At 39.0% G+C, this 16649-nt stretch overlaps 1 protein-coding gene across 8 annotated transcripts in view; it reads right to left on the reverse strand.

Moving 5' to 3' along the window:
• Positions 1–16431, reverse strand: part of LOC111582610 (pleckstrin homology domain-containing family G member 3) — a 39678-nt gene extending 23247 nt beyond the window's left edge. Inside the window, exons 1-3 of one of the 8 annotated variants that reach the window (XM_055015953.1) lie at positions 16281–16403; positions 14184–14340; positions 13951–14002 (exon numbers count right to left, since the gene is read on the reverse strand). In XM_055015953.1, coding sequence (XP_054871928.1) covers positions 13951–14002; positions 14184–14340; positions 16281–16291 — 220 coding nt within the window. In that variant the 5' untranslated portion in view covers positions 16292–16403. Of the gene's footprint in view, positions 1–1618; positions 1891–13950; positions 14076–14183; positions 14341–16050; positions 16070–16280 lie in introns of those variants that run through there. The other 7 variants (XM_055015955.1, XM_055015956.1, XM_055015959.1 and 4 more) reach the window with 7 other exon arrangements.
• Between the last annotated feature and the right edge of the window lie 218 nt (positions 16432–16649).

Here is a 16649-nt window from a genome sequence, read left to right on the forward strand (position 1 = left end):
CCTTATGTAAGAAAATGTATAATGTATATTTTTTTATGTGTCAGATACCCTAGAAGATGCGTTTGGCGCTATCTTTGGGGGCACTTGAAGGCTATGGTGCATCAGGTGAAGATACGAGACATAAATCATCTCAAGGAACGTATCACCAACGCCATTACAAACATAACTTCAACTGTGCTAATGCAGGTTCATCAACAGTGGAAAACACGTATGAATACGTGTTTTCGAAACAATGGTAATCATAGAACACATTTTGTAAATAAAAACGGTTGTCCAACATAAAATGTTAATTTTTCCTATGTATGGAAACTTATGGCCCACTCTGTAGATCAGCTGGTGTTTGATCAGCAAGGGTGCAGCGTATAAAGTTAGAATGCCACCAATCACGAAAAAAGAAAAAGCAAACATTGAATTTCTTTGATTTGTACGTTTAGCCAACATGCACAATATTTTTCCAAGGTGTTACCAATCTGGGAAAAAAGGGTGACTCAACACCTGCAGTTCAGGCAAAAACTCTGAATGTTAGTCATGTGACTGTTGAGTCACTAATGGCTTCACGGATGCACCAAGACCTGGAGAATTTTTAGGTTTTCAGAGAGTCTGGTTAGAGATAACAGGTCATTTCTGGCTCATTTATAAATGAGATGAAAGAAATTACTTTGATGAAATATCACAATTTTATGGATAATCAGTAGAGTTTCCTGACAGAACAGCACGTTACATGTGAGTCGATTGAAGGGCTTTCAGACAGTCGAGCATTTTATAATTCTGTATTTTTACAAAGGCCATTTTTTTTTCAACCAACATGCATTTTGAGGTTCAGAGGGTTGACATGTAGGTAACTTGGAGCTACATGTACAGATCACACAAGTTTCTCCTTCTGATTAAAGGTCCCACTCACACCTCAGGGACGTGCACTGGATTCGTGAAGCTCTAGCTGCAGTTGAGACGGCAGATTTCACCCACCAACAACTGTCCAAAAACACAAGAGGATCTGCGTTTAAAATCGCAGCCCAACCTTCGAGGAGAACTACAACCAGCCACAGGAGGAGGACGTATGTGTTTGAATGAAAACAGCTTCAAACACACACGCACACACACTCTGCTGTCCGTTAGCTGTTTGGCTTCCTGCCAGGCTGAAGTCAGCGAGGCGTTCACTGACCCAGCAGGAAGGGAGTGAGTTTATGGACATGATAAGAGACCCTGTGGGCCAGTCACAGCTCAGAGTTTATATTCAAACACCTTCAAACACACACAGCTGACCTCTGACCTCTGCAGCCGTTAGACGCACAGGAACAGCAGCTTTTTCTATGATCATAAACTAACCTTGTGTAAGAAAACAAATCTAAGCATAAAGGAAAATAAGCTGAACCTTCTACTGTCTGGACGCAACTGGATGTAAAATATGTGTTCACTATTTCAAAAAGAGTCCAGTTTTATAACTCAACAACAGAATTCTTAGTCTGAAACTTTTCCATTTAAGGAAATTAACGTATAAAGAGTTTTAAAAAATGATCTTATGACTCAGTTTGTCCCAGCGTTGAAGCTGTTGATGTTAAAATAAAATAGTGAAAAAATGAAGTCTCAGGGGATTTGTTAAAAACCTGCAACAACTCACCGAACCAGCGGCGTACAAACACTCGTCTGAGCCGCCGATCGTCCACAACACTTCTGAAGGAGATGCTCACCTCCTCATCTGAACATGAACACCTCACCACAGCAACATCTCCTCCTCCTCCTCCTCCTCCTCTGGCCAGAACCCGCCACATGCTCCTCTGATACCCCATCAACTCCCAAATGATCCCCCACAGACCACTTCTCCACAAAGATTGAAAAAGAAAAATCAAAACAGCCAAATAGGAGAAAGAGTTCAATTTTCCTGCAGCTGTAACGACGCCTGAATGCTCCACATGTGCATCCAGTCCAGATGTGACTACAGAGCTGAAGTTTCAACACACAGGGAGAGACAGGAACAAGAGGAGGGAAAAAGGAGGAGTTATGGAAGGAGGGATCATAGGAAGGGAAAGAGGAGGGAAAGAGCAAACAGGAGGAGGATTTACTGAAAGAATCGTGAAAAGACAAGAAGTAGGGAGAGTCACTGAAAGAAAGAAGGGAAGAGGATGTCAAATAAACCAGATGTAGTGGGAAGAGGAAACCTGCAGAGAGTGAGGCTGTCATGCATGTACAGGTGCAGATATACAGCGTACATCTGTGCTGTATATTAACCTACAGACAGCCACAGGTACAAACCACTGCTCATCAGTCACACATTGGTCCTCCGTGCTTCTACTTTTTAGTTTTGTCGCCTAATTTTTCCCTTAACAGTTACACATCACACCTCCCCTAACACGCCCTGTCCGACGTTCAATCTCCTTAACACACAGAACTGGATGCTGGACTCACATAGAAAAGTTTTCCACCTCCCTCCATGTGTGGTTCACTGTACATGCTCAGTGTAACATAAAAAAATAAAACTCACTTTTCTGAAAGTTTAACAAACATGAAATCTCCATGAAGTCCTGCAGAAAGAGTCAATATTGGTTACAATTGAACGTTTTACAGATGTCTATGAGAAAAATACTTTTTGTTCCACACAGCTCAGCCACAACAATAGGACCACTGACAGGTGAAGTGGAACCAGTGTACAGTGGTTACTACCCACCAAAACAACCAGTGAGGGAATGAAAGCTACTGTGGCACAAACTGCAAAACAATCTAACAGAACACACAGTGCTGGCCTCCATCCATTAACAAAAGTACCTAAAATGGACACGTTTGCATCAGAACAGGACAGTTTTGCAATGAAAAAGGCAGCCTGGTCTGAAGAATCATGTTTTCTTTTACATGACGTATATTCAACCTATAGCCTGCTGACCATTTTCTAAATCACAATAAAAATAAACTGATAAACAAGGAGAACTTTCTGTCCGTTTATGTTCAGTAACGTTCCTCGGCTGCTACTCAGTTCATTAAAAAAAAAAAAAAGACTGATAGAAAGAGCTTTTCAGATTGTTCAGCAATGAAGAGTCATGTTGTCCACTTTTTCCACTGTTTGTCATGCTGATAGAAGAAGAAGCACTAGGTGGAGGCTTTCTGGGGAACAGCAGCGAAGTGAAACCACAGATGTACAACCGTTCTGTCCTCACAGCTTGCAGCTATACTTTCACATTTTCCATCCGTACTTTGGTAAAATCTGGATCGATAAGGACTTAAATTCAGGGAGTGAACGTCCCCTATCAGGTCACACAAACATGAAGTCACACATAAGTGAACTAACAACAGGAATGAACACTGTAAGTCAGGGGTGTCAAACATGCGGCCCGCGGGCCAAAGGCAGACCTCCAGAGGGTCCAATCTGGCCCGTGGGACGACTTTGTAAAGTGTAGAAATTTCAGAGGAGACATTAACCGCAAATTGTAAATTTGTAAAACTATAAATTAAAAATAATTTCTAGACCATGACAAGTTGTTTTGATCATAAAGTAAAATACTAGATTGCTCATTGTTCTTTTGTCATTTTGTGTCTCATTTCTGTAATATTTTGTCTTGTTGTTTTTGCTTTTGTCTGATTTTTGTTGTTTGTCTCATTTTTTTGTCATTTTGTTTCTCGTTTTTGTCGTTTTGTGTTTGCTATTTGTCTCACTTGTGTTATTTGTCTACTTTTTGTCACTTCGTGTTTTGCTTTATTGTTTTGTGTAGCATTTTTGTCGTTTTGTGTCTTTTTTGTCTTGCTTGTGCTGTTTGTCCATTTTTTTGCTGCCTTGTAACTCTTTTGTCTAATTTTTTTTGTCTCTTTTTTGTTTTGCTTTGTGTCATTTGTCTCATTTTTAGCAATTTTGTTTCTTGCTTTTGTCGTTTTGTGTCTCGTTTTTGTAATATTTTGTCTTGTTTTTGTTGTTTCTTGTCTTTTTTAAATTAAAATACTGTATCATTCAGTTCCAGACACCTGTGGCTAAATGTTTTGTTCCTTTGTAGACACTGATCTGTAAGCTGCAATGTGTAAGTGATAAACTGAGGCATAATGTTGTTGAAACTGAACATACTTTTCTTAAGAAATTTCAGGTTGTTCATAATGTTTTGTTAAAAGATAGTTCATTAAATGTGAATATTTTCAGAATGTATTTTTTGCACTAAAACAAAGGGAAAAACTAGAGTTGTGGTTATTTATAGGTTAATATGCTCTGCTTTTACTGGTCCGGCACAATTGGGCTGAATGTGGCCCCTAAACTAAAATGAGTTTGACACCCCTGCTGTAAGTGCTGCTTGCTGCAACAAAAACAAATCTGCCGAAGGAGGCGAAGCAGCAGCACGATGTCAGAGAATCAAATCACTCCTGCTGGTCAGGAAGCTGCAATACTGGGACGTAGGAAAAAATGTCTCTGTAAGTGTTGAATTGTACCGCTGTGTTGTTACTGCTCAATGTGGAGCCACTTTAACTGTTTAATACAACAAAGAGCAGCAGAAGTGATCAACTCAGCTTAGCTTTGTAAATCTACATCTAGTCACAAACAAGAACTAAAGCTGTCAGATAAATGTAATCCCCCTCTGACGACCTGCTGTCCACCTTCAACTTCACTCGCTTACTATGTGACCTTCAGGAGACTTTGATCTCAACGGGAGACGGAGGAGGACAAAGCAGAGTCAAGAGGAGGAGAGGGGAGGGCCGGCGAGGTTTAAATCAATCATCATCATATTAATAATCGGGGTTGGTATTGTACCACTGAAAGACGGTCCTGCTTCTCACACAGAGCAAACACAGAACACAGAAAGATTAGGACTTGATCTAGAAACTGACAAAGTGACAACTCTCTTGCAGCAAACACGCATCTCATACCATCATCACAATATCTGCAGTCAACCTGTTGTTCACTAATGAAAGGAAAGTTTTCATTAGAACTCCGACAATTTATCAACAAGCTGTTAATGGCCCATTTTGATAGATAATCATTTTGACAATCAAGTAATCTCTTCAAGCAATATTTTGATTACAAAAAGGACAAATTTTCTGATGCTCTAATTCTCAGCTTTTTAAATGTGAATGTAAATGTGTTCCGGCTTCTTTCCTCCTCTATAACAGTAAATGTAATGTCTTTGGGATGCACGATGACCGTAAGCAGACATAAAATGACCACAGAAAGATGCAAAATGACCACAAAGACAGAAAATGACCACAAATTGATGTAAAATGACCACAATAAGATTCAAATTGATTACAGACATATAAGCATAATGACCAGAAACTCAGCATAAGTAATTCCAAAATGACCACAAAGTCACAACATGACCACAAAAAGATGCAAAACAACAGCAAACAAATGTAAAATTACTATAAATAGGCACACAAGGACCACAGAAAGATGCAAAATGATCACAAAGACATAAAATGACCACAAAAGACATAAAATGACCACAATAAGATTCAAATTGATCACAGAAAAATAAGCAAAATGACCAGAAACTAGTATAAACTCAGCCTAAGCAATCCCCAAATGACCACAAAGTCACACAAAATGACCAGAAAAAGATTCGAAACGACAGCAAACAAATGTAAAACCACTATAAATAGACACACAAGGACCACAAAATGATGCCAAATGACCACAAAATGACATAAAATGACCACGAAAAAGAAAAAAGTGAAATCAATCTGAGGTGAGACACCAAATGCAGTCAAATATGAACACACTTTTCCTGCTGTAGTCCTTGATGAATGAAGTTAATTTGTGGCCTTGCTCCAACTTAAATCAGTGACTTTTGGACCACATGAACCTGCTCATAACACATGACTTTATCTGGTCAGCAGTAGTACATCTTTGCCATCAGGGCTGCCAGAATTTAGAACGAATAACTAGAAGTCGTCTGATTTAATCTCATTAAAACAGCTTTTAAATATTCTTTTAAAATCTGCTCTTATGTAAAAAAAAAAAAAAAAAAAACCAAAAAAAAAAACAAAACGAACAAAACAAAACTATATATATATATATATATATATATATATATATATATATATATATATATATATATATATATATATATATATATATATATATATAACTTATGAGTCTTTATCAGCAGATGGAGTTCACACAGAGTGATCGATTATAAATAGTTGGCTATTAACTTAATAGTTGATAATTAATCGATAAAGAGTTGCTGCTGAGGGGCGAGATTTGCCTATAAGGATTTGGGCGAAGTCCATCTGCTGATAAACACCATGATAACTGTCTGAAAGCTCACAACACAAAGCTTCTAAGGAGCCTTGTGCTAGATTTTCTTGAAATTAGACTATTGCACTTTCATAAGGTGTAAATTAACTTTTACTTGAACAAAAATCCAGCTGTGCGACTGCCCAAAAGTCTGAAATTCAGAGCTCTACTTCGATTCATGTGTGTTAGTAGAATCACCAAAATGCACTTAACATATGGAAAGTTAAAGTCCTCATTCTGAAGTAAAATGGAAAATGTTACATATGATGATTTTGAATTAATATTACGGCTTTATTAATGTGTATGTTGCATTTTACTGCTGTAGCATTTTAACTCTTTTATATACCGTTGGAAGTTTAATTTTATTTTTTTCATAATGTCTGACATTTTATAGACTGAACAACTAATGGCTCAATGCAGAAAATAACCGACAGATTAAATTACAATGACAACAATGATTAGTTGATCTGAGTTTCTGATGACAAGCTGTTTGATTTGACATTAAAGATGGGCTGGTTTGTGTTTGAATGCTGAAATGAGAGAATATGTAAACAGTGTGGTGTCTCTGTAGCAGCATCTCCTCCTCTGTCTGCATTGTTCTGGGTTTGTTTGTTTGTGTCACAGAGCGTTTTAGAGGGGCGGGGTTACGCTACAGGATAATGGCCGGCTGTTCTGGAGACACAACGGAGCTCTTTAACCACGACGTCTCGTTATGATGCGACAGCACAGATCCACGTTGTGACTCCACACGACTGGCTTTGTCTGCTCTATTTTTAACCAGCAGGGGCGGACATAAGATCAGAAGCACCTCTATGGAACATAAAGTGTATTTTAACTGTTTTAAATTTAAATCTAAAAGACTCAGTGTCTCAATTCTGGCATCTCAATCACAGGCTTAAAATAGCAGATTTCTACAGGGAGCTCTATATTGTGTTTTCAGATAACAAAGATTTGTGATTCATAATCTGTTCAACATACAGTAACAGAAACAACACAGACAATCACTTAAATAAATATTCTGCAAAAAGTATGCAGACTGCTGAGCACTGCATGTCAAATTACATTAGACCGCAAACGGATGACTAAAAATAGTTACATTTTAATTTCTACATAACCTTTCCCGCTATTTACACATTAATTATAATATTTATTCCCTAACTGCCACCTTCAATCCAAACCTGTAGCATAAGCTGCTCAGATAAATTACTAAAAGGATGAACTGACAGATTTTAGTATATGCAGGTTTAAAAAATGAATTACCTGCACAGTGTAAAGGAGTGTAAGTGGTAAAAAGGCACATTTAGCAAATCACAATAGAGGTGCTCCTCGACTTACGCTGGAGTTCCGTTCCTATGGTGTGATGTAAGTCCATTTTCACTGTAAGTCAGAACTCCAGCGAAAATGTAAGCAGAGCCGTTATGTGCATCAAGATTTGGCAAAATTGTAAACAAAGCAGTTATATGCATCATGCTATGATCAGTTGCTCCGTGCCGGTGTGTGTGTGTGTGTGTGTGTGTGTGTGTGTGTTGCTCTGTGCGCTTAAAGCTGGGATCGGCGGCTAATTCTGGAGCTAATTTATCGGGACCCTAAACTGTGCTGATAATTAGTGAAGTATGACCTTAAGATCTCATAAAAACTACCTGAAATCACAGTGAATGGGATTCAGAGGTGAAAGATTAATTAATTGTATATGCCAACTATCGATTTTATCAGTTTCACCTGATTTTACAGTCCTATATTTAATAAATTGTCATGATACAGAATCATGGTTAACGTCGTTAACTGAGCAGGACAATTGTACACGCTTAAATGTACCAACTCTTCTTTTTTTTCAGCAAATTTTCCAATGAGACACGAAGAAAAGGTGACTTTGATGAAAATCCTAACAGATCAGCATGACACGTGATTCATTCAAGGACTGGGAAAAAGTAGAAAATGTAACGATTCTCTGTGTTTTGAGTTTATAGCTATGATAAGTGAGTGATTTTGGTGGGGTTTTTTTTAAAACATAACATGGCTTTTCAAATCCACCAACAAGTTTTGGCGTTCCGAGGTTTAATGCCCAGCTTTGTCGCACATTCCTCTCCGAGACACATTAGATATTATCCCTGCTGTGTTTTATGATATTGTTTCTCATTATGTGTTTAAGGAGCAGCCTCCAGTGAATTAGAGCTGTTCATTGATGGACACTGAGATCTGTTAGGCTAGCACATGTTAAGGTTCTCATTACACAGGATACATAGGAGGATTTAATTAAAGTTTCACTGCATTCTGCTCCACAGAGGTTTTTGTTCTAAGATTTTCTTTCATTAGAAATAAAGTAGACACAATTATACACCTGTGGACTTGTGCTTCCCTTCAGTATTTCAGTTTGGCCCTTGTTTTGGAGACCTGATTTCACCGAGTTCACAAAATGACAGATTCCTCCAGATTAGTGGTTATCTGACGTGACTCATGATTGGTCGGTTTCAAAGAGGAAACAATAAATTAGCGTCTGAGGAGATGCATCGCTTCCTGTCAGTGTGGCTGATCTGTGATCAGCTGCTGAGTCAGACAAGTTGAGAAACTGCAGCAGGTAAACAGGAAGCGATTCATATCTGAGCATTTCTCTGTTCTGTGGGGGAGGGAGGGATGGGATTACTGGCGAGGTGTGTCAAGAGGTCCTGCGTGCCTCGAATGCCTCGTTCCGAGAGGATTAACCCCTCGTTTCCTGGCAGGCCGCTGACCAGGAGTCGTTCAGACCCCTGAACCTGCCAGACTGTTTGCAACTATAATCTATGAGCTTTGTGAGTAAAGTAGAACTGTCAGTGTCAGAGGCGTCTGAGACTTTCAGCACCGATAATCAATAAAACTGATGTTACAAAACAAATTCTTACGTTTACAAGTTGGAAAGTTTACTTCTCTAACATAGACCTAATGTTTAAAAAGGTTCACCTTCTCTCAAATTAAAAGGACATGAATTTAGTGAAAACTTGTCAGAATCTCAGTTAATTATTACTAGATAAGATTATTAGTAGATGTCGAAGCCGTCATTTTTACAACCTGTTGGACTAATTAATGATTACAGTTCCAGGATTTTACATGTTTTCATCATCAAACTGAATCATCCCCATGAAATAGTTTTACAATGAGCACGTCTGTTTATAATCTGCACTGCTGTCAAACACACCTTGAGGTTGCTCAGTCTGTGCTTGTATTATGATGCTGTAAAAGGAATTCCGCGCACATCGGTAAGTTTCAGCATGAATGTCTGTGTAAGGCGAGTAATGAAGGTAATGAATGCAACGTGGTGTCCTCAGAAGCAATGGAAACAAAACTGTGTGTTTGTGTGTCTGTCTAATCTGTAATAATGAGGATAAAGCAGCTAATCCAGCACAGAGAGAGAACCAGCAGAGATTACACATTACAACTAACAACAACACAGCATGCCCTCCCAGATCCGACCAATCAGCCGTTCAAATCTCTATCAGCTGATCCAATCAACAAAACAAGAACTGAATGTCTCTGAGAAAGTCTGGACTCGGCAGTTGATGAAACAAGTACAGAATTTGTCCAGGAGAGGTGCTCCAACTCCATTTCATACAGCACTCTCAGCACCGTCTGCAGCACATGTAGCAGAGTACACATGACTGCTGAGCAGATAGCGGTACAGAGTCAAGCAGTGTCTTCCCAGCAAGCTATGAACCACAGATGTTTGTAAAGTACATTGCCTGAAAGTTAATAAACTTATATATATATAAAAATTCCCACAGACTGACGTTACCTAAACCACAAATATTTGAGATTTCTTCTTATAAACACTAAAATAAAATATATATAAATATATTGAGTATTCATTTCAGTTCTTCAGAATTATAAATATAATACATAACAGTATAACAGCCCCTGCATCATTTCCCTCAGTTGACTGCTTTTATTTTTAATATTTTAAGTACATCTACTGGATTATACTTTTGTAGTAGTTTTTGCAGAAGTATTTTTCTAGTGTTTATCAATATTTTTAATGCAGTAAAAGATCTGATTTCTTTCTCAAGTACTGTGAACTACTGAATCCAGACTTAAGGTCCACAATAAAAACACACAAATGCAATGCAACATATTCTAAACCACAGATCATCAGTATTCACTATGATAAGCCACCACAGCACAAACCAGTTAATTCAAGTATTTTATAAACCAGTAAAGACCATGATAGTACCACTTTAAACCAGTAATAACCCTATAGTCCAGAATAAACCAGTATAAACCAGTATATCTTGGTTTGCATGAGTATGAAACCTGCGGCGACGATGTCAGCAGAGTGGCATCACAGCACCTGTCTTATGTAACACAGTTAAAGTCAGCCGGTTCCCATGGCGATTAAGAGTCTGGTCATGTGACCTGAGATTATCTCCGAGTACAGATACACACACAGACTGCATCCAATAATCAGATCAATATCTAGCGACCAGGACAGTTTTCTGCAGGTATTTCCCTGTAAATTTTAACTGTCCATGATGCTCCTGTGAGGGTGGCAACCGTTGCTATGCCGACAGGCTCCATTCAGAGCTTTGACATTCAGCAGGTCTATATGTGCAACCAGAAACTGACTCTGGATCGGATGTTCAACCATCAAAGTGTTTTCATCTTGCAGGGAGGCCACCAACCAAACTCACAACAAAAAACAGCTCATTTTAAAAAGTTTTCTAAAATTACTGCATTACTTCACCTTTCAATTCTCCTTGTTTGCTGCTGCCATCCACACTTTTATTTGCTGTTGTGCATAAATGTCGAAGGTGATTTACACCCACTTTACTGAAGGTTATCAAAGTCAAACATCTGATTTATTTACACAAACACAACCAGCTTAGTCAACCACAACGTAGAGAGAATACAACAAACCTCTGAAGCAGAAACACATTTCTCTTTTTCCTCCTTCAACACAAGATTTACTGAAAGTCACAGTTCTTCTTCAACAGAAACACTTTTGCACATATAACAGAACAAACCTTAAGATCAACAACAGTCTGCAGCCCTCTGCGCTGTCTCACTGCTGAGACTAAATATAAGAAGTGAAGGTCGTGAAGTCAGCAGGTTTACTTTCTGACAGTTTCACTGCAGGAGCTTCAGTCTGACATTTGTGCTGTAAAATTCCAGCCTACCTTAAAGGGAGCGCAGTCTGCAGAGCTGTACGACAAAGAGATGAAAGGAAAACTGAAATCAGGACTGTGCAGGTTGTAAGTCTCCTCAAGTGTGTTCAGGTCTGACAGAATCCACCTGCAGCATTGACAGAAGGGGGCGGGGCTTAATCCAATTAGCCTCAGAGGGAGGAGCAGAGAGCGAGACGCCACCTGCTGGACTTCACTCAACAGAGCTGCCTCCTCCCACTGACGGACTTGAGAGTTAATCTTAATGTTTTTACTGTCTTTCTTAAGTGTTTATCATCACTTAGCAGCAGGTAAACAAGGTTTTTACCTGCAAACACATCATCCAGCAGGACGAACAGCTGATTTTATTAGTACACTGTTATCTTAGTCACTTTGTTGTTGCTCACAGGATGAACCAGCACATCTACTGTTCCCATCAGCACAGCAACATCTTTAACAGCAAAACTACAGACTGCATCATCAACATCATTTGTTTCTTCACGGTGAAACAGGAAACACAACAAGCGTGACGTCACCTCCAAGCAGCCGGACTCTGCAGACAGACGGCCTTTGTCCTCTGAGACAGTACAGATATGAGCGCTGCCGGTTCCCTCCACCATGGAGAAGAAAGACGGCTCACATCCACACAGACAGCAACAAAGACTGATCTGTGATCAGCTCGGCCTGTGAGGACACAGACAGACCTGGAACCCAGGACCAGACTGAGAACTGGACCAGGATCACTACTACTGTCCCCCCATCAAAGTAGTGGATCTTCAGGACTCCATGTGGTTCTCTTCCCACACTGAGGAACCTCCTGGAGGCAGCTCTATGAGCGCAGCTTCTTGAGATTTCCATCCAATCCCATGATCTTCCTCAGCAGACAGAGATACCGACTTCTCAGAGAAACTCAAGTTTCTCTGAGACCAAAAAGGAGGGCTGCAACAGTCAATCAATCGATCAGATCAACAGGAAATTAATCAGAAGCGATTTTTGATACCATCAACAGTCTGATGGAAATCAGTAAGAACCAGGTTCTTAATAACAACAATTCCAGATTTAATGAATTTACTTTATGCAAGCTGGACTCAGATCAGCAACAGAAAAGTGTTTCATGGATGAAGCAACTGCTTGTAGAATCAACAATTCATCAATTAACCTTCCATCAACAGAAAACTAATCACAGCAACTAATCTGGCAATTCATTAACTCTTTAGTTTTTGAAGCAACTGTTAGGAGTATTTGCTGCTTTCAGCTACAAGATAAATAAATAATACATTTGATTGATGGACAAAAAAAGGAAAATTAAGACCTTCAAGTCCTTTTAGGGAAAATACAGAAATACTATAAGTCAAAAGTTAAACTTTTGGTTTTTCTCATTCTTCAGTGATGGTAAAGCGTCATTCAGACACACCCACCAGTGATTTACAGAACTATGGTACACATATGGCAGAATAAAGACTAAATCAAAATCAGCTTTGCCACAAATGATTTAACTGTAGCTTACAAACTCTAACAGCTTTCCTGTCTGAGTTGAAGACACGTGATCTGCTGTTATATCCTGATCAATTCTGTCTCCATGTCACGAATTATTTAAAATTATAAGTTAGGAATGAAGTTACTGCTGTTCGTCATGTGTACATGCATGAAACTTTCTCTCTGTGGAGACACTCAAATGGGTTCAGCTGCTGTCTGAAGCTGCAGGTATTTAATAAACTCAGAGGAAACAGCTGGAATCAACAAGGTGAACCTAAGCTCCTGTTAACATTCTGTAAAAAACAGGATTATATTTATTACTGAGAAGTGTTGTTCATCTGACCTATTCTGTTTTCACTGTAGCAAAGTTTTACTTTTGTGGACATTTTAGTTTGTAATAGATTTGTTTTTTTTAAGTGAACAAGATAATGTCAATGTCAATGTCAACTTTATTTATATAGCACATTTACAACTAAAAAAGCCCAAAGTGCTTCACAACAATAAAATACACTAAAAGATGACACATAACTTTAAAATTAGCAAAGTCATAAAAATAGAATAAAAACATAAATTATACTATGCAAATAAAATAACATATTCAGCACATCTGATGATTAAAAAGCCAGGGAGAAAAGGTGCGTCTTAACAAGAGATTTAAAGTGCTCAAGTGACTCATAAGATAAGTATGTTATGATTGAGTCTTTACTCTCTGCGATGTTTTTGGACCAATATTGGTGCAGAAATATGGAATAAGTCCCAAAACCCCTTCACACAACTCACAGTATGTCACTAGTATGTGTCTATCCATTAAAGCAACATTATGCCACTCAGACTTGTGTCATGTTGAAAGAGATACAGAAAGGTTATTGGCTCAACCTACTCAGATTGTCAATGCAACTTTTACTTCTGCTAATTCAGACACAAAGCCAACTTGTCAGAGTGACAGAATGGACTGCAGGTCTGAAAGGGCCTTTAGAGGCTGCTGGATATTTCCATTTATTCAAAATAAAAGATAAACACAGATCACGAATGAACTGCACATGCATTCAGAGAACTCATAAAAGACAGAACAGTGTTTCTATTGACTCTGTACTGAAACCACAACAGAGGATGTGGTGAACATGAGGAAGCGGAGCCTCTTACCTTCACCCATGGAGACGTGGGGGGAGGAGCTGTGGGATCCTTCAGGCATCACCTGTCAAACACCCACAGAAAGGAGATGAACACTAAGACATGGTGTCTGCTCTGACAGCCAGACGGGTGAAGACCTTCAGGAGGTGAAGATAAAGAGAGAACACAGGTTCAGCAGCAGTCAGCGAACACATCAGAGACTTCGGACATGCACCAGGTGAGCGCGGTCACGTGATCACATTCACCTGAGTCTGCAGTGTGATGTTGAGGGCAAAACAAAAACCCTGCAGAGCGAGATGAGCTGTGAAGAACCGGAATGACAGAGACCTGCTGGTTTCACACAGTGACGCGCTCACAGTCTGACGTCCAAGTTGCTGGAATTTTTTCACAGGTTTTTTTAATCTGCAGGAAGATTTTATGTTGAGCTGCACTGTGAAACATTTTGCATTCATCATTCGAAAGCTTGTGCACAAGTATTCCTTTCATTGTTTTATGCTATATGGCTTTCACCTCATTACGGCAGATTTATTCTAGCTTAATCAATTAATTGGTTTATTTAAAAATGTCAGGAAACGGTAAAAAAAAGTGACTGAGGTTTCATTTAATCTAATTAAGACTTTAAAAATGTTTGTGCGATAAATAGTCATCAGATCTGTTAAACTGAAACTGAGAACATAAAACAACTGATCGATTATTAGGAGAGTTGGAGATTTATTTTGTATCTAAGTTTATGTTCATGTCTATGTTTCTTTTTTCATACATCACTAAGGATTATTTTTCTGCTGTGAATCCTCCTGTAAAGTAGCATTACATTATGGATTAATCAATTAACTGGTTTGTCTTTAAACTATGCAAAAGTAGTAAAAAGAAAATTTTAAAAATGTGTCCAATTCAAATGTTTAACTTTTAAATATTAAATATTCAGCTAATTACTAGACAAATAAGAAACCAAAACATGAGATTAACTTTAAATAGCAAGTATTTGATGTTTTTTTCTTTACAATAACAAAAACTAGGAAACAGCTGTCATAATAAATAAAGCTTCAACTCATTATTAGTAGGACAGAAAACACCAGTTCAGAAGTTTTCAGTTAATTAGTCATCAGAACAGTTTAATGAATTTTCTACCCATTGAATAAATTGACAAACTGATACTTTCCCTCGCTCACTGATGATTTTCACTTTGTGCTGTGAATCTACTTATTTGAGTAAAGCCTCATTTATTGGCTTCTGATGACTGATCGATTCAATTGATTAGTGGTGATGGATGGAGTAGGAGTCTGGTTGCCGTGGTAACCACTGCTGTTAGGCATCAAGTCTTTGCCATAGACTGTATAATAAAGATTAAATAGCCTATAGTCTTTGCCTGAGGCAGTCACTCTGAGCATGCTCAGACTGCAGCGCTGATCAAGTTATACCTGAGCTGGTTACCATAGCAACATATTAATCCACGAACGCCCACTGATTCATCTTCCTGCTTGTATTCGTTTCTTTCCACAGATCAGTCTGTCTCTATCAAAGCTTTTCTGTTCGACCCAAGTGCTTATGAGCCAAACAGCAACAGTGATAATTAAGTTTCCTTTGAAATGATGTGGAACAGACTCCAGTTCAACACAGATCTTCGTTTAAAAATGCTGCTTTTAGGATTCTTTATCTTTTCTGCACAAGGGCATGCATCACCAGACTTGGCCTTGGGGCTTCTTTGAAACAGATAAACCCATTGTTGTTTACGGCTGGATATATTTCACCTGGCATCTTAATCTGATCAAGTCTCTGAAGGGTTCAGACTTGTTCTCGCCGCCGGCTGTCCGGGCGTTTTATTGGCGGAGGGCTCCGACAGAAACTGGTTAAAGTTTAAATCTACTGAAGACAAATGCTCTGTTGTGTGTCCCATGTAGGCCGAATTAAAGGCTGATCCCTCCTGATTCCAACATTCATAGGGTTGTTTCTACGAGTCGTGTATTTTCTCAGACAAGCATGTGATCTTTAAATATCAAGTTTTACTAATGTGACTCTGCATCAGCAACCCCACCTACAAGCTCATGGGGAGGCAACCGAACTTTAAGTTAGCCTAACTTTCTGCAGCTGTGATTTGATTTAAATTAGACTTACTTTTAATCAGAAGAGGCCGAACGAAACCCACAGTTCTTCTTTTTTACATGTTCTGGGGTGTTTGGAGTAAAAAGCAAAGCAGAACCGGGACACTTCCGTGTAGATTGACGGATAAAGCGGAGAGAGTGATGTGAAACATGGGGAGGACTTGACACCGACACACACCGAACAGCCCAGTGTTTCTTCTGAACTTTATCTTCTGACAACATGCAGAGAACGTGTGGACTCACCTCAGGCTCATTGAGAGGCTGTAATAAATCCTCCAACGGTCCGCTGCAGTTTACGAACAATAAAAACTCCTCAGTGTTTGCTCTCAGTCCGTCTGGAGCGCCGCTGCCGTCCTCTGCGCATGCGCCTCGTTTAAAAAAGGAGAAAAAAGTAGCAAAAGCAGCAAAAGCAAGACTGCGGTGTTTTGTTGCCCTGCTGCACACTCACGTCTGAGGTTCCTCTGAGAACCAGCAGAGAACCACTAGTTAATTTAATTATAATTCATTTTAATTACATGAAAGCTACGTTACAGAAATATTGACTAGGTGGCTGCAACAGGGTAAAAAAAAGTAACACCTTTTTTTAAAGTTTGTCAAAAACAAAGCAACTGA

The sequence above is a fragment of the Amphiprion ocellaris genome, chromosome 12 (assembly GCF_022539595.1).
Source record: "Amphiprion ocellaris isolate individual 3 ecotype Okinawa chromosome 12, ASM2253959v1, whole genome shotgun sequence".
Lineage (NCBI taxonomy): Eukaryota > Metazoa > Chordata > Actinopteri > Pomacentridae > Amphiprion > Amphiprion ocellaris.